The 24,067-nt window shown below is 38.4% G+C and overlaps 1 protein-coding gene across 1 annotated transcript in view; it reads right to left on the bottom strand.

Moving 5' to 3' along the window:
• Positions 1 to 7,733: 7,733 nt before the first annotated feature.
• Positions 7,734 to 24,067, bottom strand: part of LOC142340229 (uncharacterized) — a 105,807-nt gene continuing 89,473 nt past the window's right edge. Inside the window, exon 7 of the mRNA XM_075390755.1 lies at positions 7,734 to 19,220. Within this exon, the coding sequence (XP_075246870.1) occupies positions 7,980 to 19,220 (11,241 nt within the window). The 3' untranslated portion in view covers positions 7,734 to 7,979. The remainder of the gene's footprint in view (positions 19,221 to 24,067) is intronic.

Below are 24,067 nucleotides of genomic sequence, written 5' to 3' on the forward strand. Positions count from 1 at the left end.
TCTCTCTCTCTCTCTCCCCTTCTCTGTCTGTTTCTATCTCTCATTCAGCAAAGAATCAAATTTTCATTTCAGTGCTCCTTTTAAGTACACTCAATCCTCACAAAATGCATGAGCTGATTCGGTTCCTTTTATATGGACTTCTCATATGAACACAATTCGAAAAGATTTGGGAGATTTACTTCCAAACCTTCGGAAGAGCCAGTTGTGGCACCTTGAAAAATACCAACAACTGTGAATAGTGGACTATGATTTTCAAAAATTCTGCTTCTTCAAGGAAGATCTAGTAATGGGAGACATGGGGATGAAAACCAAATTCAATTCGACTACGATGCTAGCGTGGAACGCTTTCTGGAACAGTGTCACAAAGTGGGAGAGATTAGCATTGGACAAAATCCCAGACTATTTGTTATTTTACTTCAAAACAATATAGGAAAATCCAGGGTCAACTTGTGAACAAATTCGACTCTTTTATCGAAAGAGAACAACGACTTGAAACTGGTGACGTACGTCAGCTATACTGTGGAAGAATTCAGTGAGTTCATTCAAAATCGGAAGGAAATTTCTAAAATTCAACAATGTACATTTCAATTAAGGTTGTGTTGCCCACACGTTTGTCTTTTGAATTTACAATTTTTTGTTCACTTATTTATTTTTTCAACCTGAAATTGACATGGAACAATGTTTCCTCTAGAATTATTTTTATTTCTACTAATAACTCTACGAACTAACAAAATCTTCTTATACAGCTCTGGAAGCTTTAAGTTTTCCCAAAATTGGAAAAAAATTTCAGTGATTCCAATTTCGCGGAACTTGAGTCGATTATGTATAATGGACAACGACGTACTACTTTAAAGTTTCAATGTGATAAACAAGAAATTTCCATTTCAAGACACCGTTGTAACGAAATTCAATGCAGGCTTTTCAACAAAAACTGAAATAAAAAGAGGAAAACGAAAAATTGTCGGATCACCTTTTTCATCTTTTTTCTCATCTAGAGTTTATCAAAAAGACTAGTATCACCTTAGACAACTAAACAGAGTTGGACACTTTCACACTTTTAAACAATTTTAATTGTTTCAGTAAAAATTTGCCACTGCTTCTCAACAGCGAAAAACAAAGAAATTGACTGCTGGCAGAAAGTGAAATTCGGGACCAAAAGATCAACTTAGACGAAATTGATCAACATTTTCCCCGCGTAGGACTTATTGGACAAGATATCACAATTCTGGACTTTTTTCTAGAAAGACCTAAAGTATTCCGTCTACATGTAATATTACACGAATCTACTGGAGCTGTATAAGCAACAACAAAAAATGGGCCTGGTTATTGTTACATGTTACCTCAATTTCTGAGCTCATGTCTCTTGTGACACATTAGCGGACTTTTCCTTTGCATCTATGGAAAATACTTTCATAATCGTTTTTTCCAGATACTAGAATGTTGATCATTTTTCTTAATATTCTAGAAAGAATGCTATTCGTTGTACTAGATACTGAACGTTTGGAAAGATTAATTGTTAAAGAGGAGAAATTTTATGGACGGCATTGCACTTGGATACAGTTGTGTCCCATCTGAAGACTACAAAAAACAGCTTGATTATCCAGCGTTGACTTCTTTTATATATCAACCTTTCTCACCAACAACATTTTGCAAAATGACTTGAGATGTGCAAAATTTATCACCATACTTGTGGAAGGATGTGGAAAAACTTGACGTTCTCGTTTGCCAGAAGTTTTTAAAGCTACTAGTAAACAATGGTGCTGATTGGGATTGCAGCAACTATCCATATCGACCCAAAATTTTGCGTGTTGAAGAAAATGCTTACGCTTACAGGATATAGGTTTTGAATTTTTTGAAAGTACCTAATACTTGCAAGTTAAATACTTGTTAGTTGTATATATGATTGTAATTTTCGTATTTTTAGTTAGTTGTTTTCTGAGTTGTGTCAGAGAATGAACCGGTTAAAAAAGATCTACAACTGTTGCACTCTCCTGATTTTTATTCATTCTTAATCTTGCTGCTGATTCTGGAACTTTTTTCAATTTATATGCTTCTTTTCAGCGATTCTTATAATGAAACAGTTTTTTGGTTGTGTGTTTTGTTCATTTCATTGACATATTCATTACTAACTACCATTTTTTTTGTGTGCACGTTTCAATTCAGTTGCACACTTTCTTTATTTACACTCAATACTCACCAAAAGCAGGAACTGATTCGGCTCGTTTTTATATGGACTTTGGACCCAATTCAAAAAGATTTGGGTTCACAAACAGACAAATTCATACTGGACAAACCTTCCAAGTCTTTAGAAAATCCAGTTGAAGCAATTTTGAAAATACGAGTATTTGCCAATAGGGGACTACAATTGTCAAAAATTCTGCTTCCTCGAGGAGGATCTACTAAAATGAGAAATGATGATGAAAAAAAACCTCAATTTAACAAGGATACAAGCATGGAACGCGTGCTGGAACAGTGTCACAAAGTGAAAAAGATTAGCATGGGACGAAATCTCAGACTGTAGGTTATTTTCCTCAAAAAAGTTAATGTCAGTCCATGTTCAACTTGTGTGCATATTCGAATGTTCTATCGAGAGGAGAACAACAATTTGAAACAGGTGACCTATGACAGCTACACTGTGGATGAGTACAGTGAGTTAATTCAAAATCTGAAGGACATTTCTAATATTCAACAATGTTCATTTCAATTAATGCTGTGTTACCCACACTTTGGTCATTTGAGTTTCCAAGTTTTGTTCACTTTTTTTCAACCTGAAAATGAGTTGGAAAAATGTTTCTTCTAGAAATTTTTTTACTTCTACCTGGAACTCTTAAGAAAAAAATCAATAGCATTCCATGTTAAACTTCACTACGAGCTAAGAAAGTCTTCTTATAAAGTTCGTGAAGCTTTAAATTTTCCCAAAATTGGAAAATATGACAGTGAATCCAATTTCTCAGAACTTGATTCGATTATGTATAATGGACTACGACGTACTAATTTAAAGTTTCAATGTGATAAACAAGAAATTTCCATTTCAAGACACCGTTGTAACGAAATTCAATGCAGGCTTTTCAACAAAAACTGAAATAAAAAGAGGAAAACGAAAAATTGTCGGATCACCTTTTTCATCTTTTTTCTCATCTAGAGTTTATCAAAAAGACTAGTATCACCTTAGACAACTAAACAGAGTTGGACACTTTCACACTTTTAAACAATTTTAATTGTTTCAGTAAAAATTTGCCACTGCTTCTCAACAGCGAAAAACAAAGAAATTGACTGCTGGCAGAAAGTGAAATTCGGGACCAAAAGATCAACTTAGACGAAATTGATCAACATTTTCCCCGCGTAGGACTTATTGGACAAGATATCACAATTCTGGACTTTTTTCTAGAAAGACCTAAAGTATTCCGTCTACATGTAATATTACACGAATCTACTGGAGCTGTATAAGCAACAACAAAAAATGGGCCTGGTTATTGTTACATGTTACCTCAATTTCTGAGCTCATGTCTCTTGTGACACATTAGCGGACTTTTCCTTTGCATCTATGTAAAATACTTTCATAATCGTTTTTTCCAGATACTAGAATGTTGATCATTTTTCAAAATATTCTAGAAAGAATGCTACTCGTTGTACTAGATACTGAACGTTTGGAAAGATTAATTGTTAAAGAGGAGAAATTTTATGGACGGCATTGCACTTGGATACAGTTGTATCCCACCTGAAAACTACAAAACAACTTTTCAAGCAAAAGGGAACACAAAAATGCACGGCATCAATTGGAATAATGGAAAGCTTGATTATCCAGCGTTGACTTCTTTTATATATCAACCTTTCTCACCAACAACATTTTGCAAAATGACTTGAGATGTGCAAAATTTATCACCATACTTGTGGAAGGATGTGGAAAAACTTGACGTTCTCGTTTGCCAGAAGTTTTTAAAGCTACTAGTAAACAATGGTGCTGATTGGGATTGCAGCAACTATCCATATCGACCCAAAATTTTGCGTGTTGAAGAAAGAATGCTTACGCTTACAGGATATAAGTTTTGAATTTTTTGATAGTACCTAATACTTGCAAGTTAAATACTTGTTAGTTGTATATATGATTGTAATTTTCTTATTTTTAGTTAGTTTTTTTCTGAGTTGTGTCAGAGAATGAACCGGTTAAAAAAGATCTACAACTGTTGCACTCTCCTGATTTTTATTCATTCTTAATCTTGCTGCTGATTCTGGAACTTTTTTCAATTTATATGCTTCTTTTCAGCGATTCTTATAATGAAACAGTTTTTTGGTTGTGTGTTTTGTTCATTTCATTGACATATTCATTACTAACTACCATTTTTTTTGTTGTGCACGTTTCAATTCAGTTGCACACTTTCTTTATTTACATTCAATACTCACCAAAAGCAGGAACTGATTCGGCTCGTTTTTATATGGACTTTGGACCCAATTCAAAAAGATTTGGGTTCACAAACAGACAAATTCATACTGGAACAACCTTCCAAGTCTTTAGAAAATCCAGTTGAAGCAATTTTGAAAATACGAGTATTTGCCAATAGGGGACTACAGTTGTCAAAAATTCTGCTTCCTCGAGGAGGATCTACTAAAATGAGAAATGATGATGAAAAAAAACCTCAATTTAACAAGGATACAAGCATGGAACGCGTGCTGGAACAGTGTCACAAAGTGAAAAAGATTAGCATGGGACGAAATCTCAGACTGTAGGTTATTTTCCTCAAAAAAGATAATTTCAGTCCATGTTCAACTTGTGTGCATATTCGAATGTTCTATCGAGAGGAGAACAACAATTTGAAACAGGTGACCTATGACAGCTACACTGTGGATGAGTACAGTGAGTTAATTCAAAATCTGAAGGACATTTCTAATATTCAACAATGTTCATTTCAATTAATGCTGTGTTACCCACACTTTGGTCATTTGAGTTTCCAAGTTTTGTTCACTTTTTTTCAACCTGAAAATGAGTTGGAAAAATGTTTCTTCTAGAAATTTTTTTACTTCTACCTGTAACTCTTAAGAAAAAAATCAATAGCATTCCATGTTAGACTTCACTACGAGCTAAGAAAGTCTTCTTATACAGTTCGTGAAGCTTTAAATTTTCCCAAAATTGGAAAATATGACAGTGAATCCAATTTCTCAGAACTTGATTCGATCATGCATAATGGAATACGACTTACTTCTTATAAATTTCAATGTGATAAGCAAGAAATTCACATTTCACGACTCCGTTGGAACGGAATTCAATGGAGTCTTTTTTGACAATAACTAAATTACAAAGGGGAATAAAATAATTGTTGGGTCACCCTACTGATCTTCTTGCTCATGCAGATACTATCAAAAAGACTAGTATCACTTTAGACAAATAAACACTACGAGTTTTCATTTAGAATTGTGATTTTTGTGCATAATTGCCCATTTTGCTGTTGATTAGTTTTGGTAAATTGTCGCATTCCTTAACAATCTTAAAAAACTTTACAAAATATGTAACTGAACATATTTATTGGTCTGATAACTTATGGTTTTAAGAGCTGCGCCACCGGTCTTTTGCAGAATTTGATAGAGTTTTTGTTTTTGCCATGCATTTCGTTAATTTTTGTGGTCGTATGCCAAATATTGGGTAATTAAAGGTCTCAATGGCCGACGACAGACACAAATGAACTTAATAGCTGATATCGGTATATAGCTAATGGTTTTATTGAGTTTCAGTTTAACTTCTTTCAAAAAAAAAATAAAAGTTTTCAACTTATCGGTTTTTGTTCTGGTTTGCGTTTTTTTCGTATTTAACAATTTTGTACCATTTTAGTAACAGCTGCATTATTGAGTGATCTCTTCAATGTTTTGTTGAACCAAACAAAAAATTTTCTGTTGGTTAAACTTTTTAACTGATGTCTTCAGGGCTTAGACAATTTGTTTCAGAAGAATATTGTGAAATTTAGATAATTTTCAAATTTTGTGCTTTTTGGTGTCATTATGAAAATCGTTTTAAAAGAAGCCTTTTTAATATTTAAAGAAGATGCAGATACAGATTTAATTTTCTTGTGGTTACTTTTCAGAAATTTAATGGTTTCATAACTTTGGTTTCGTAAAGTTTTTTTGTGAAATTTGTTTAGCTCAATTTGTGTTTAATGTTATTTTTTAGTCTTATGACTAAGTCACACTAATAACAGAACAATTAGATTTCGAATAGCTGCTAAATAAACTGTCTACTTTTTTAGTCCAAAGGCAATGGTGGCTATGAATTTTGAAATGGATTTTGCCAATCTCATTTCTGTTAACGTGTAGCTTGGTATCTCTATAGCCAAGTCACATCCATTATCTATTGAACTAGAATTCGCTCTTTATAAGGGTTTTAATTTACTCAAATGGTCTTTGTTCTTGGTACAACCAGTTTTCATAAAACATTCGTGCTTTTTGCATGTTCGCCCAATTTTGTAGGTTTTTTTTCTTTTTAAAGTATCACATTGATGGGCGGTCGTCTCATCATTTCAAACCCGCATTCAAAAATTCTGTTTGTTCAAATTATTTTCTTTTAGCCTGTATTTGTCGTTCTTTTGTAGTCGTTTGAAATACCCTGGATAATGAAGGGTCTCAATCGCTCTCTATGGAGGAACAGAAGAATCTCTCAATGATTTCAATTGATGCATGAAGTTTCTAATTAGTTTGACATTAATTCTTCGTTAAAAACGCATCGTTTCATTAAACTTTGCCCTGGCGCTCATTTCTTGTCGACTTGTAACCAATTCGCATTCAGGAAAAGTCCCATATTTTTTGTTATGAAGTACAGGTTAATCTTTTGTTCATGTTTCATCTGACGCGATTTTCATTTAGTTATTAATGGTTGTCAAAAAATGCAGGTCGTAATCAATGTTTATTTGGTTAATCAATGTTTATTTAATTTTTATCGCCGTCTTTGCTGGTAGTCATATTATGGTAGTCACAGGTCTCATCGGCCCTCTAATTTAGATTGCTTTATTCATTTAGTAGTTTGTTGATCGATATGTTATATTGGTAGACAATTAAGTGGAAAACGTAGAGGAGCGGGGTCGGAACTTTGTGCGAAAGCACATCACCGCGCCTCCCTGTTTTTTGTTGCTTTAAGATAATAATCCGAAAACTTGTCCGTACACGAAAAGGTTACATGAGCTATTATATTTATCTTTTTAAGGAAAAAGGGAACCACAAATCGTTGAGTTAGGTTAACTTTCAGTTAGGTTAACGTACCATTTTGCAGAATGTAGAAATCAACTACGACAAACATAGTTGTAACCAGAAAAATAGATTTCAACACAGAATCTTAGAATTTCATTTCGGTGTGTTCTTTTTCAGTGCACATTATCCACGAACATGGGGCCTGTCATTTGTAGTTGAGATTAATTTTTCGGATGAAAGAATTCATAATGGAGGTATTTTTCGCTAAAAATGCAGAAAAACAAGAAATGCATTCTTTTTGTCATGCAAACAAGCATTCTCCATCCTTTTTAAGATAAACTGTTAACCTCTCTTCTTAATGGTTTCGGTTTAGGAATTAAAAGCGCGTTATTCTTGAGATGTCTTATTTAATGATCTTATATAGCTTCTCACCTGATCGGGATACCATTCTCTCCAAGGTTAATGTAGGAACTTTCTGCGCGCAGTACTGGGCAACCCGAATCCTCTTGTTTTAATTCTCTTGAGATTAAACACTACCCTAACAGATAACTGTTGCCAAAATAGACTGGACCAAACAATAAATTTTTGATCAATTTACATTTTGCATTGCTCATGAATGCGAAATTCGATGAGAAAATGAAGCAACAGAAATTTTTCAAAGCAACAAAGTGAGTTTATTTTATTTGCTATTCAAAGTTGTACTTTATCTGTTAGTAGAAGAAAGATAAATTTCAAGAACAAAGTTTTTTAATCAGCAGAAGATAAATGAGTCGCCGTCAAAGCGTGATCTGAATAAATAAATTTGATTACATTTAGGCCGATTTCAGTAAATCAGCCCAGACTTTAGCCTTTTCTGTGTATTCTTCATTTTGAATCTTGATGTGAACTTTCCATGGCAACTCGGATCCTTTTTCCACAACAACCGTCATGCTTCGGTCTTCGCCTGTTACAGCGTTATCTCTGATAATTTTTTCAATTTGCTTGTAACCATATCCGCCGTCTTTCTCCATAATTATATCATGCACCTCATTCAGAATAACTGGAATAGCCATCTTGCAAAAGCCATGGAAATCTTTGCTTAGGATTCTGAGAGAGGGAAGTTTCACATGGTCCACAAATCCATAGTCTATCATGCGTACTTTGTAATCATGTGAGTCATCTGCAGGAGTTTCCACAATCTCGGCTCTGTACCACACATCCTCATCCACCTCACTCTTGCAAGCAACAATTGCTCCTGGTTTTGCAGATTCTTCCCTCACTGCAAACTTGCAGGACTGGATGTCAATGGCAGCGTACTTCTCGGCCAAACCGCCTTGGATTGTGTCTACTATTTCGTAGTTGTCCTTCAGCTGGTAGTATGCGCATTCCAGTGCAAACGTCGAAATATCTCCCTCCATTTCTGAGCCACTTTCAATTTCTGGTATTTTTGTTTTTAGTTCCCATATCGGCTCTTGCAGACTCCGCACAAAACTGGCTACAGTCTCGTCTGTGTTTACAGTAGACAATTCAGCTTCAATGGGTTCTGAGGGTTTTTCGGACGTCACCTTGATCTTTAACTTTGCTATTCCCTCACTATCGGCAAGGAAGTCCAACAGATCGTCCTTAATTTCAGCAGAGAAACTTGGAACATTATTTGCAACTTTGAAGCAGAATTTTGGTAGAGATTTTGCCATTGTTTCCAATGCAGATCCAGGGACTACCTGGAAGCACTTGGTCTTGTCCACTTGGCTGAATTCTCCGTAATCAACTAACAACGCATTGATGACTTCCGTTTCACTTGCGATACTTTTAATCTCAGCTCTGTAATATTGCCCATCTGTGTGCATTACAATGCAATGCTTGCCCACTTTGGGTCTTCGGATTTGTTTCATCATTGCAGTCTCCTCGTCTTTCTTTTCCAAGATGAAATTATTGATGCACTCCAAGAACTCATCGGCTTTTCCTTGATACTCAATGGGTGATACAAAGAACGTTTCATTGTCCACGTCTTTGACTTCCACTTCCAACCAGGAATCTTCCATCTTTTTCAAGTTGTCCATTTGGATGCTAAATAGATCGAACACATTTGACTTTTGGCTATTCTGTTTGAAAGAAGCGAAGCCATATTCATCAACTGCAATCTGACATACACTTCTGTCGTCTTTAAGCAGGATATCAGCAACAGCAACTCGAGTACTTCCATCGAACAGAGCAATAGTCACATTCAACAGTTGATCTTCATACAGATTCAGAATATTGGACATTTGTTCACTATCCTCAGGTTCGATCCAGTCCTCGTCTTTCTCGTCCGGAACAATCGATGCCAATTCGACAATGATGCTTTGCGGTTCCATAGCTGTAACGAAGTCATCAACCAATGGGGCAATCTGACTCTTCTTAATGGTTTCTTTCGTTCCCCAGTCGTACATGAACACTTCTACTGTTTCTTCTTCTTCTGATTCGACCGCTTGTATTCTTTCCACAGAAGCACGATGCCACAATTCGTCAACATCGGACAGTGCCCCACACAGAGCACCAATTTTCAAGTTTCCCTCGAACTTTAATTGCTCTTTTAACTTATCGTTGGAGTAAAACACTTTCAAGTTCTGCTCAAGCTCGACCAATTGGTCATTGGTATCCGCAATTTGGAACAACACTCTACTTGGGGACTCGGCCTGTACCAACACGCACGACACGATTGATCCGTCAGTCACATTTCCACAAGATTCTGACAAGTCAAGAAACGACATTTTTGACACTGCAGCAACAGTCGCAAGTTTTTTCTCAATCAAAAATGTTGATAAATCTATTTTCTGGTCCATTTCTAATAAAACTTTTGGCACATTTGATGAGGGATCAGGTTGTAGTGATGACATGGGATAAAGCTGAACTTCGCCGGAGGCGGGAACAACGGAATTAACAAGTGCGGAGAACTGAGCACGGTCAGTGTTTGAATACCTGCGCCTTGACACATCTAAATCACCAGCTCCTTGTTCGCTTTCATCTTCTGACACCTTGCTTTCAATTCCGAAGAGGCACACTTCGATAGCAAATGCAGCATCTTTGCAGAACTCTGCTTTGAGCTTTTTCAAGGCACCTTTGTTTACAGTTGATTGAACTCCTGTGTCAATATCCATAATTTCAGCATTACTTTCCTCTCCGCCTTGGAGGTCAGCGATTTGACCTCTCTGCCATTTCCCTTCCTCATTTGAAGTCTCACAGAATGCACAGAAAGCATCTTTTACTGGATTAGCTAGAACTTGTCTTCCTGGTTGAAGCGCATTGTAAAATTTGTTCATTTCAGCAAGTAGTTTGTTCATTTTCTGCCATGATTCAGCAGCTTGAACGAACAGCTGATCAGGACAAATAGCAGAAGATATCATGCACTTCAATCTTGCATTGCTATCTGTCAGCTGGAAAGTTCCCTTTTCTGCAAAAGCAGCCTGGGAGTTTCCAGTAACAAAATCTTTTAGCGATTTTTCTCTGAAGGTTAAGCTTCCAATCACTACAGGGTAATAGCCTTCCAGGTCGATTGAGGTAATGTTGGCAGTTACTTCTTCGTCTTGGTTGAACACAATCACTTTCTGAAGCTCCTCCAATGAGTCAATGTCAATTTCGTCCAAATCTAAATCTTCAGTTGCCATGGACAACGCATAGCATGGCTTAGTGTACAGCCACTCAGGCATTTGCTTCACATCGTCTAAATTATCAATAAACTCACGGTGTCCAAAGTCTATTGCTCTCGCTTCAGCCCCCCTAATTCCTCCTTTCTCTACAATATCCAAGATCTCTACTCGGGTCCAACTTCCAACGATTTCAGATCGCACAAGACCAATTTTTCCTACTTTGGGACGTCTAAGTTTTCTGTATTTGGCACTGTTTTTTGTAATGGTTTCATTCATTTCGTTAAGGTCTGCATCGTTAGTATCGAGTTGTATCCACGCAAAGTTTTTGTCCAATCTTTGAACGTCTTTATTTTTATTTTCTGATTCATTGACTTTTTTCCATATACCGGGTGACGTTACAATTCCCTCTTCATTCTGCTCAAAATGCCATCGGAAGTTGGCAGGTTCAATGGCTGATACCCAAATGACTACCTCTGAATTATCTTCCAAACCAAACTGTGACTGGACTACTTTTCTCACTTCAGCTTCCGGACTTCCTGGTTTCCTAGCCACTTGTTCGTTTTCCAAATCTACCGCTAAGCTCTCACCATCCACAGTGACATCGACTAAATTAGCTTCACTTTGTAGAACAGAGGCCTGTTTCAGATTTATAGCAACGTTTGTAGCGTTAGACAGTATCTCCGAGAGAATTTCGTTGTCATCTTCAACCCACTGGCTACCTTCGAAGGGTATGACATTGTCCATTGTGCATTTGATTGCTTGCGGGGGCAGCTCACAGAACTCTTTCGGAATGTGTCGAAGTTTCTCAATCTTAACGTCACCAGTGTTGCCCCAGTCAATGAATTGCACCGTGGCTGATTCACTCTCTTCGTCCGCAGAAATCACAAGTGCTCTGTACCATTGCAAATCATCTATATCGGGAGACTCAGCCACGCATGTTTTTAATTCTTTCAAATTTTCCACATCTACCTCCGGGAAAAATTCTTTGGACGCTCTTAGATCTTCTTCCAGTATTTGCAACATCTCATTCGATTCCTGGATTTGGAATGTGATATCAGCCGGACTTTCGCTCAGAATGTATGTCACTGGAACGCTTGTTCTGCAATCGACATGTAGGTCCGGATACGCTGTCGGAGCCTCGGGAACTTGGACAATATCTTCCCCTATGAGCGTTTCCGTGAGTGTTTTTTCCTTAGATTCATCCAAGAAAATATCAACCGCTTGTGGTTTAGATGACCTGCTCACTACAACCACATTCAACGGAACTCGATCTACAGCTTTTACAAGTTGCAATACGCGAGAAGAAACAGTTGATTTATCGTCACTGGAATCTTGTACCTGGAACAATTTGCACTCGGTAACGAATGTTGGGGACTTTTGTGCAAATTCTTTGCTCAGTTTCCGGCACAGTTCAATCTTACAGTTACTCAAACAGGCGCCAGTGTCTAACAGTCTAAGATTGCATGTTTTATCTCCGGGAGATACCTTTTCAACAACAGCACGGCACCATTTATTATCTAACGGATTAGCATCAGGTATAACATTGTGGACAACGTGGCAACCAGGTAAGAAATCTTCCATTTCAATTTTTAACTCTTCGGGATTTGAAAGATGGTTGTAAAACTTGGTCATTTCTATGTTAAACTCTTCTCGTTTAGCCATATCACTTTGAAAAATGAGATTAAACTTGTCTACAGTTTCAAAGTTGACAAGCAATAAATCAGCTGCTTCCGATTCTGTGAATTTAGCTAACTCAACTTTCGGATGTTCTCTGATTTGATTAATTCTGTCAATCAACGGAACCTCATTCAAAACCAGGTCAACAACTATTGGCGAGTTTTCAGGAATTTCGTTAACTTTAATAAGACACTTTTCCGGCTGTTCCGCATTTAAGACTAGGGAATTTGTCAGCCCTTGAAGAACATCCCAGTTTATCAAGTTTTGAACATCTGATGAGAAATCGAACCTGATGCAACAGCACGGCACTTGGATTAAGTCTTGGGTCACTTCGTAAATTTCAGACTTTTTGCATATTTGTTTATTTCGGTAATCAAGGAAGACAACGTTCACAGTTTCATCTTCCGATAATCCAAGTATTCGAGCTCTGTAATATTGGTCATCTTCAGTAAATTTAGTGACACAGATTTTTCCAACTTTTGGTCGGCGAATCAAATTCTTCCGCAGAGATTCATGTTTTCTGTATTCGAGCAACAATTGTGCAACACGGTCTAGATTGTCACTAAATTGGGCATACAGACCTTCTTTGGTCAAAGCTGCAACACAGATCTCCCTCTGTTCTTGCATAGAAATCGCGTAGATATCTGTCGCTACGCCGTTGCCCTCCGCAATCGTGGGCCAGTCTACTTCATCAGTTCCAAAATTTCTGCAAATGCCAGCTTCAATTAACTGGTCTTTCAAATTAAGGTCTCGCGGACAGATCAAAACTCCAACAGCTGGTACGTCTCCTTGTTGCATTTCTATTTGGAAAACTTTCAATTCGTTCTCTCCCAGAATTTCTTCGATGACTGTTCCATCCGATTCTAAGTACTCTGTGTCTTCGTCAGGGACAATCCCATACAGTTGTGCCTTTAGAGCTTGAGGTCTCAGAACTTCAACAAAAGCCTTTTTGATTTGCTTCAATTTTTTAAGGTCTAGGGTCGCCTCCCTTGCCCAGTCAACCATGTATACTTCACACGAGGTTTCATTCACCGATTTCACTCGAGCTCTGCAGTAAGCTTCGAATTCTTCGTCGTTTGCTATTACGAGAACACCTTCGGAAATATTCTCGGCTGCGATATCAATCGATTCGTCCTCTGCTCCTTCGAACTGTTTGTAGAAGTGGTTGAGGTCCTCTTGCAAGATCGTGAACAAAGTATTCTCTTCACCTCCGATTTGAAAGGCTAAGTCTTTAGGGCTTTTAGTCGAAAGAGCGAAGCATGACAAGCTGTTTTTCTGCTCGGTAGGAAACTTTGCAATCTCAGGCAGTTCAACTCCTTCAGCATCTTCATCTTGAGCAAGTTCCAGCTCCTTCAGGGTATCGGTGATCCAGACGTCATCAATCAAAATATCCATTTTGTAAGGTACGGAGACTCTCAACTGCATTTCACAGGCAAACTTTTTCTCAATTGACTCTGAATCTTGAAGTAGTAAAGTTGTAGACAGATGCGATGCAAATTGTTCGACCTTCTCGTGCATCGGCACACAGTTGAATAGAGAACAGCATAATGCAAAGGCAGGTTGTTTGGCCAAATCGTGATCCAGTTTCCAACACTGATTAATAGGACAATCAATGGTGTTCCCGTAATCAATTAGCAACACCCGATACTCATTTGTATTGTCAAGTTTTTCAATCAGCTTAGCTCTGTAGTATTCTTCGTCTTCGCTCCATTTAACAACTAAATAATCACTTACTTCTATCACTTCAATCTGCAGTTTTTCGGGGTGAATATTTTCATACACTTCTCTAATCTTCTGCATTAACGAGTCCAGCTCAGCCGACACTGCAGTGTTTTGTACAAAAATAAAAACCTCGTTTTCCGCTTGTTCAACGTGAGTAACATTCACCTCAATAGACCTGCAACTACTCAAATCTTGAGCAGTAACAATTGGATTGCTGTTGACGAAATTTATGATATCTATTAGGTCCTTTCCTTGGAAAGCAACTTGCGAATCTAATGCTGCTACTTTTTCTTCCAACTGATTATGTTTGGTTGCAGACAAGGTCACTTTCTGTGACACCAGATTATCTTGGAGATAGTTGAGAACGTCCCAGTTCATCAAAGCACTCATTTGGGGTACACTTACCCTCAAAGCATGGCGCGGCTGCTCCAGCCATTCATTGCATAAATGCTTGTTCCATTCGCAAAGTTCACTCTGTTTTGTTTCCTCTGTGTTTCCAAAATCAACAAACCTAACTGTAACTTTTCCATCCTTTTCTGAATCGATTATTTCTGCTCGATAGAACGATTCATCTTCAGAAAACTTGGCTACACAAATTTTTCCTGGATGAGGACGCCTCAATTTAGCTTCTGGTTCTGCTATGTATGAATCAGTATAAATGGCCGCGATTCCACTTTGAATGTTTTCAATTTGCGACAATTTTTCATCGCATACTTGTAACCACAGGAATTCATTGTCAACGGCCGAAACAACCATTTCAACAGTATTGCTCTTAAAATCATTGCCAAACAAGGACCATTTGTATGAAGAGTTTGAAACTAGAGAACTAGCTTTCGATTCTTTGCTTGCGATTTCATTTTCAATTAAGTGAGTCGAATAACTCTTTCCGTTAAATAGAACACCTGAGCTTTCTAAGTCTTCGATGGCGCAGACGTGGCTCTTGACATGTTTCTCTGCTATTTTACTTTCGACCTCAACAAATGAATCACCCTCAATTGGTCCCAGCTCTTTGATTTCAAATTCGCAGCTCAGAGACGGAATTTGAGTTAAAAATCTGGGCAGCACTTTAAGTTGAACGTTTTCGTCAACGCAAATCTCTGTACCAAAATCGATCAAGCTCAATTTCATATCTTCACTCTCGTTGTCTGTAATACTACTCAGTTTTCCTCTGTAATACTTCTCATTCACAAAGCAAGCAAACATTTCACTTTCTGCAATGTTCTCTTTGTCAACATCACCAAGTGATTCCCAGCTCAATTCCATTTCAAGGCTTAAGTTGTTCAGTTCAGTTTCATTTCTCACTAAGCAGTATGAAAAATTAAGAGGTGTCGCAAAGTTTGTAATGTTAATTAGTTGTGCAGATTGGTCAATTTGTGGCAGCGTCGGATACGAGAATTCTTTTCCAGCTTCCACCACAGATTCGGCCTTCAAGTCCAAAGAGACAAGATTAACTCTTCCCAAATGCAGAAGAGTCATGTCAGTTTCGCTCCCCATTACATCACTCACCTTCTCCTTTTCTGTATCTACAAACGAACATAGCAAGACGAAAACGGGGCACTCCATTCCTGAGAACTGTGGCATCAATTTCCTCAGCATTTCTACCGAAACCACCTCAATTAGACCGAAATCCAAACTTACAACTTTCACTTTTTCGTCCCCAAGCACTGAGATGATTTCACATCGCTGATAATCCGGATTTCCTGGTCCAGACTGAAATTTGGCAACCACGAAAGCACCAACTGTCTTATCTTCTGGGCCACAAAGCAAGGGATTCAACAGCTGCGCGTTGGGAAGGTAGATTTCTTGATCATGTTTCTGATAGAAAGCGTTCAGTTGCTTCTGAACTTGATCACGTTTCTCGATGTATTCTGTTGGAATTGCCGATACTACTGCAGTTTCACTCTCGGCGACATCAGTACTAAGTCGCACTTCTCCAATGACTTTAACCTTGATTTGATCAGATTCGATAGATACGTTTTCAACAACTGGCTTCGAGCACAGCCGCAAAAGTAAATCTCCAAAAGCTTGGCCATTAACAGTTGCATCGGATAATTTCTTATTTGGATACGAAACAGTGTTGTTTACTTCAGGAAGTGAGAGGTAAAACATAGTGAATGGTGAAATTAACGAATGCAAGAAATTTGGCAAAATATTGACACACTTAGCAAGTACAGGCACAGATGCTATGCTCTGAGGATAGACATACACCTTTTCTGACATCTCGCAAACACCAGAATCAATAGCTCTCAAAATGTGAGAAGCTTCATTTGACTTTTCGCTGGAATGCAAAAGAACTGCTCGTTTCATGTTTGCCGGGGTTTCTTTCCCTGAGCTCAGCACCGTATAGATGTAACCAACTTCAGGCTTCTTGATTACATATTGGTCTAGATTGTCTATTTTTTGAACAAATGAGGTAATTTTAGAACGCAACTCTACCAGACCAGCTTCGTATTGCTCTGTAGCAACCCACAAGTTTTCGGAATCACAGGCCAAAATTTTTCCAGCAGTTGTGCGGTCATTTTCAGCTGTCTGGTCGATAAAAGGAATGACATTATGATTTGCGTTTTCGAGAGCGGCATCGGATTCTTGCATTACAGCCAGATTCTGTTCAAGCAATAACTCTGATACATTACCCAGGGGCGTTTTAATTTGGACAGTTACATAATTTGACTTGTCACGTGAGATAAACACAACATCGACGTCACATCTTTCCACGTAATTTTTGAACTTATTGAACCCTGTTAGCGTCCACTCACCAGCTGAATCATTCCAAGTAGTCGGTCCAATGACTCCGTGAAGGCGACACTTAATCGCTAGTTTGCACATTGCACTGAGGTCGTCGTTCAAAGACAAAAGCCTTTCGGGAGGAATGTTAGTCTTTCTGTAGCCTGCGTCGCAGTAAAACAAATCGCACTTTGCGGGCCCTGAGCTGCTGTTACTAGTGGTTGCTATAGCATCCGACAGAGGTTGGTCACTAAGCCTTCTGACTTCCACTCGACTTCCTTTACTGGGTCCCGATGGAAGCAAGTAAGAAAAACCAGGAGACACATTCTCGGGTCTGCACACTTTTGACGCTTCAACTGTTAAATACTTCTTAATAAACTCGTTCAGTTTCTCTAATTCACTGTTGATAACAACGTAAAAGCTTGACGGACTATCAATTTGAAATATCTTGCACTTGACTGTAGAATCAGTTGGCAGAAACAGGTCGTATTCGTAGATTGTCCTGCTTCTCCCAGTTTTCGGAACTACAGCACTAGAAGGCTTACTGTTGGAAGATTTGGGTGAAGCAAAAACACTTCCACTTTTATCAGAAGACGTGCTTGATTGTCTAGAGGATCTCTGATTTCTTCCGCCTCCTCTTCCACCGTCAAATCCACCGCCTGTATCACTCCCATTTCCAAATCCACGTCCACCATCACAACCGCCAAAGCCTCCACCACCTCTGTCACTTCGGCCTCCAGGGCCACCACCCCGTCCACCTCCAAATCCACCTCTTCCACCCTCAAATCCTCCTCTCCCACCAGATCCGCCCCTTCCTCCTTCAAATCCACCTCTTCCACCTACAAATCCACCTCTGCCACCTTCAAATTCACCTCTTCCTCCTTCAAACCCTCCTCTGCCACCTCTTCCGCCGTCAAATCCTCCTCTGCCACCTCTTCCGCCGTCAAATCCTCCTCTGCCACCTCTTCCGCCGTCAAATCCTCCTCTGCCACCTCTCCCACCTTCGAATCCGCCTCGTCCACCATCAACTCCTCTTGCACCAAGCCTTGCCGGATCAAACCCACCTCTATTACCAGTGAATCCTCCATCTTGTGGCTTCTGGGGTCTGTTAAACCCTGCATGGTCGCCTCCGAGCCCTCTAGTTGATCCATCGTTCTCATTTCTCCTGGGTGGTCTTCCACCCTGTTCTGAACCGGAGGAGCTCTGTCGGCTAAATCTGCCTCCATCCCCAGAATCATCACCCCGAGTATCTCCAAACCCACTACCCGCAGCATCAAACTCTCCCTTCCCTCCCTGGTCTCTCTGCCTATCAGATAGGAAGCCTCCTTGAACACCTCTGTCATTGCCAAAAGTTCCTCTGTCAGTTCTTTGCCCGTCAAAGCCACCAGTTCTTCTGTCAGCAAAGTTTCCGCGATTACTTGCACTTTCTCTATTGAAACCTTCAGATCCCCTATATCCACCTGGTTTTCCTGAAGGCGGCAGTCCATCACGATCACGGTTGAATTGAGATCGACCACCTTGTTCAGAGGGAGGCCCATCTCGTCTGGGGCGATCATCATCCGGAAACCCAGGCCCTCTACGTTCACTGCCCGATCCAAAGGCTGCATTGTCTCTATGAGGTCTATCACGCGGCTCAAAACCACCCGACCGCTGTCTGCTGTCAACCCCATTTGTTTGTCGGCTACTGCCAGAGGCACCAGGCCCAGAATCAGATCCTGCCAACTTTTTTACGGGACCGGGCGGGCTGTTCGTTTGGTTGAGAGGACCTAGGCGAGACGTATCGAAACCTTTCGGTGACAGCTGCTGTTTTCTGGTTTGATTGATAACTTGTCGAACATCGAAGCTCCCAGTAGGCGATAAATGTCCATTTTGTTTTGGACTTATTATCGGACTAGCTGGCTTTGTCAGTAGTTTCAGGACGTCTTCCCCAGAAGTGTCTGTAAGACTTACCAGAAATTTAGCACTTGCATCATCGTAAAGTTCAAACAGAACATTGAATTCCCGCTGGTCAATGTTTGCGAGGAATCGATCTTTCTTGGAGTCTTCCAACTGTTGCCAGAATGCTGGGCTGATCTTTTTGATTTGAGAATGGATAGCCAGTGGCGGGTACTGATACAAAGATCCGTCTAGCTTGCGTATATGTTCACATTCCACAACCTCTTTGTTACCGTAATCTATGAAATGTACCCACCATGTAGTTTCATTCGCAGAGTTAAGAACACGCGCTCGGTACCAGTTATCATCCTCTGTAAACTTTGCAGCACATACAACTCCAGGCTTCACTTCCATTCTGTTCCCATCACTGTTTCGGTAGATTCTCTCCATCTAAACAAAGTCTTGACAACTGTAAACGAAAGAACGGAAACAATGGGTTTAAATAAACTTAAGTAAACGAAAAAAGAAAACGAGAACGAAGTGGAGTAACAAATCCTTCCGTTAAGCGTTCAAAAATGGAACAAATTGCCCTCTTCAATAAGAACTTTTAACAGTAAAACCTGCTTTAAAAATGTTTTAACCGAGTTTTTGCTCGATCAACACAAGAAAGTACCCGTTAATAGACAAATAGGAGCCTTCAAATCCTATTTTTACCTATGAAAACGAACAGCCACAATTTGAAGATTATTATATTAACAACAATGCTGATTAATTTATTTAACATTTTAGAGCATGTAGATATCTAACCTTAGGGTTATAGTGTGAGTAATTTACATGTTTAAAAAAAAGTAGTAGTAGCTAAGCAAGAGTGGGGGGGGGGGGGGTTAAAAGGATGTACCTATATATTAACATTATGTATAGCCTCTTTTCATCCAATTTCCAAAGGTGTACCTAAAAAAGTGAGAACAATAGACCTGACATCTTATCATAATTATCCAGGGGTAATTATCTTAATTACCCCAGGAGAAATGCATCCAGTTCTGATTTTCTGCTCTAATGCACTTCAGCAAATCTTATATACTTAATGAAATCTATCTGCAGAACTTTCACTTTCATACACTTTATTTGCGCATAACCTCTTCAATTATAAAATTTGTGTTTGTTTTCGATATTTAATGAAGTTTTGTTCCGAATAATTTCATATTTTAGGAAGTTTATCACAAAAACTTCAAAAAATTTTTTTTTCAATTTGTTTTACTCATAATGATGTGAAAGCATGCAAGAAACGGATTTTTTGAAAGTTTCTGGTTTGTTTCTCGGTAGTTTCAGTTTCAAAAACCCGAAACAGTAAACGATTTTTTCATATAATGTTCAAATAATTGATTAAAGGTTTTTTAACGCTGATTTCAATGGAAAATAATAAAGCACCGAAAACCACCACTAAAAGTTATTTTTGTTTTTTTTTGTAGTTTCAGATTCCGAAACCTGTATCTATTTTTTGTCTTGTACGTTACAGTACAACTTTATAGAGTATTTATAAAGTATAAATCAATGCTGGTAATTTCACGTTCAATGATAGATTATAGGTTTGGGTTTTTTGTAGTTTGTTTCATACCTCAAACTACAAAATAATCTCCTCGAGAATGGTAGGCTATATTAACTGTCTATTGGTTGTTTATATACAAAGAACTTGGTGATTTGTTTAACCCTAAGAAGTTACACTTTTTGGTTTTTTCTAATTTTCAGCTTCTGAAACTTCAAACTATTTTTTTTGGAAATATGTGTTACAGTACATCTTAATAGCGTCATTTTAACGCAGAATCCAATGCTCATAATTGAAACGTCGAGAAAATAGTACACATTTGCAGTTTAATATTCTGAAACCTGAAACAAAAAAAATTTAAGCTATATGATCCAAATCAACGTTATATGTTTTTTTTTAAAGACAAAGACGACAAAATTAAAGTTGATAAATAGCTCCAAGTGATTGTATTTTTCAGTTTTCCAAACAATTTACTCTCCAATTACCCAACTCTAACCAAAAAACACCAAAAAATACCAAATGCATGCCAACAAAAACCCCAATTCACGCCCAAAAATAACAAAAAAAACCCAATTTCAAGTCAAAAATACCCAATCCAAGCCAAAAATACCCAATTCACGCCCAGAGACAATCAACTTATGCCAAAAATACTCAATTTCAAATCAAAAATTACCAAAATGAAAAAAGCGCCTAAATAATCGTTCTTTTGAGAATAAAATTCTTTGGAGAAAGCGATGGAGCAAAATGGTCTGGTAATAATTTTTAATTAAATTCCAAAAACTGAACATAGCTGGCAGATTGCCAGAAAATAGCCGCAATAGCTTCGTAGATCTGCAGTCTAAAAAAAAAACAGTAAAAGACAGGCCAAAAAATTCGACTTTTCATTGAAGGCTGATATGTTATATTTTTAATTACAATCTGTACAAGCTTTTGCTGCTTCTATTAGCTGCTCTCAATTAACCTTCACTTAGAGTGACACACCCATTTGACCTTACCTCTTTGAATTAAAGTAAATAAAAGTCAATTTCAAAGTGAGGAAGTCATTTTTGGGACTGAGGTAAGTCAAGTTTGACCAAAAATTTAATCACGCGAATGAACAAAAAACTTCGCTCCACAAAGAGTGAAAAATGAGGTCACGCACGCAATTCAGTTGAAATAGCATGAGCGAATGAACAAGAAGTGGCTGTGACGTCATATTGTCGTAACAAAAATCAAAAATCATGACGACGAAAAAAAAACATACAGGACAAGTCCTGACGTACAATTCAAAATATTTTCATTGACTAAACAAAAAAACTAGACCTAGACGGACTACGAGTGAATTGGGAAAACCATTTCTAAAAAAATCAGATAAAAAAAACAGAAAATCAATTTCAAAATGCCGCTAGCAAGAACAAACCTCTAGCGAGTAATGTCAATCTGATTCCAACAAAAACCAAGAACTCTGGACGGATTGGGAAAACCGTTTAGAAAAAAATCCGATCCAAGAAATCGAAAAAAACAGTAAAAATCAGAGTGAAATTGCCGCATGTGAACAAAAAACCACTAGCGAGAAAGCGAATTTTTGTTCAAACACCGTCTTCTCACTCCAAAATTAGAGCGAAAACATCACGCCAAAAAACCACTCGCTTTTTTGCTCCAATTTCTGTTTCGACGAGACCAAAATCACTACTCCAATTTGACTTTAAAATTCATGAAAATGTGTGAACAGATCTTAAAAAAACAGCCAAAAGAATTCCGGAAACGAATCGAAGGAGAAAATTGCCCATAATAATGACTGTAATATCCGTGCACTGTGTACGGTTACGGGTTGGTTTGGGGATTTTTCTAAAGCACTTTAAAACCTCCGGGTTACTGATGAAAATCTTCTAAGTCTAAGACTTTAATTAATTATGAAGCTGTAAATATTAAAACTGTTCAATATAGAGTTAGACTTATTGGTCGAAAATACAATAAGTTTCAAAAGATTTCAAGGTGTAAAGCTAATAAGAGAAAGGCAGCTCAAATATATGAGTTTCAGTTTTGAATACGGTCATTGGTTTCGGTCCTATCAATGGCTGATTAATCTCTTTGGGATTTTCTCAAAGTTATTTTCTACCGCACGGGTCCCTGTTAGTTAAACTAACAGATAACAGGTGTACCTGCCTGACTAATCCCGTCAAGAACAAACATTCCATGACGTCTCCCGCCAAGATGACATTCACTGATGATGCCCAACATTATTTATGATGCTTTCTTTATATTGTTAAAATCCGGTTTACTCTTAGTAACCATCTCTTTTTGTTCTCCCATTTATTGTGAAAATTTCGAATTGTGCGTTCACTATTTATTTTATGAGCATGTCATACTTTAAATTCAATGGTTTACTACACTGCCTCCCTCTTAGAAAATGTGAGTGTTCCACTCACTCACAAGAGTTTCAAAGGTCCATTTTTGAGTTAATATATTCCTCTGCTTTTTCAATCCCGTGCTTGTCATAAATATTACGGGCCTCTTCATCTTCCATAATTTTCTTTGCCTGAGGAATAATTTTGAACAGGTCTTCCCGACCACCCTTGTCCACATGACAGAGCATTGCCAACGTTTTGAAATGTCTCTGGATAGTACTGGTTGTGGCCCCCTGTGGCAGGAATAGAAGCTCATAAAAGTTCGGAGGTCGACTGAAAGGGCTCTGCGCGTTGATCGCCTCCAGTCTCCTCTGGATGACCTTCTTTGAGGTCTGTTCTGTTCTTACCTGGTCCTTAGTTTTCTGATATCTATCTAGGCATTCTCCCTCCAACTCCCGAGCTACACACTCCCGCTCATCCACCAGAGCGATACATTCTCTTGTCTTTGTTTCGGCTACATTCGTAACCTCCGCCAACTCTTTCTTCAAAATTTCCACCTGCTTCCTGCAGGATTCCCGCTGATTCCCAGCGAATTCAAGCAGTCGTTTGGTCTCAAGCAATTGATCGCTTAACCTTTGACTTTCAAGTTTTAACTGCCGGAGCTCCTCTTCGAGCCGAGCCCCAGCAGTTCCCAGCATCTTCTGCTGTTCCTCGATTCTCTGATGCATCCCATTTAACTCCATAACACTAATTGCGGCTCTATCCACTATATTGGGTGGTTGCAGCTCCGTCAATGGCACCACGTATCTTTTATTCGAGGTTACTCCAACAATCCGATACACTTGGTGCCTGACTATCGACCTGACCTCGAACAACTCGGGTAGACAGTAGCAATATTCGCCGATTTTTGGTTCTGCCATTCCTACATATCATACATTTAAATTAATCTAATGTGTCGATCTCAAATTCTGTCATATCTGGTACAGATTTAGCCTTTTTTTGCTTTTATAACTACAATGTCTATTACCATCACACAGTTCAACTGTTCTTTTTCTTGTCAATTTTTGTTCCTTAGTACGTTGTTTTAGAAGATTAAAAAAACCTAGTTCCCCCATTGGGTTAATGGGTTGCAGAGCAATCACAGGATTGGTGCCACTGGGTAGCATATCGATTAAAAAAACACACGTACCAAACAAAATATTTTTAATCCAAAAAAAATAGTCATCAAACTGATGGTTATTTCCCTGGCCACATGCCAAACTTGTTTCACTTGACTACCCAGGTATTCAAAAATCAGCAATTCATGCCACTGTTGATTGTACTTCCAGTCCGTGTTGATATACTCTAGAGTCTCATGCTCATACAAACCTCCTTGTCCCAGGAAAACTTCTCTTTCTGTAATCGTTTTGCTCGAATGCCTTAATCTT

This window comes from Convolutriloba macropyga, chromosome 1 (genome assembly GCF_964194025.1).
Source record: "Convolutriloba macropyga chromosome 1, txConMacr16.3, whole genome shotgun sequence".
Lineage (NCBI taxonomy): Eukaryota > Metazoa > Xenacoelomorpha > Acoela > Convolutidae > Convolutriloba > Convolutriloba macropyga.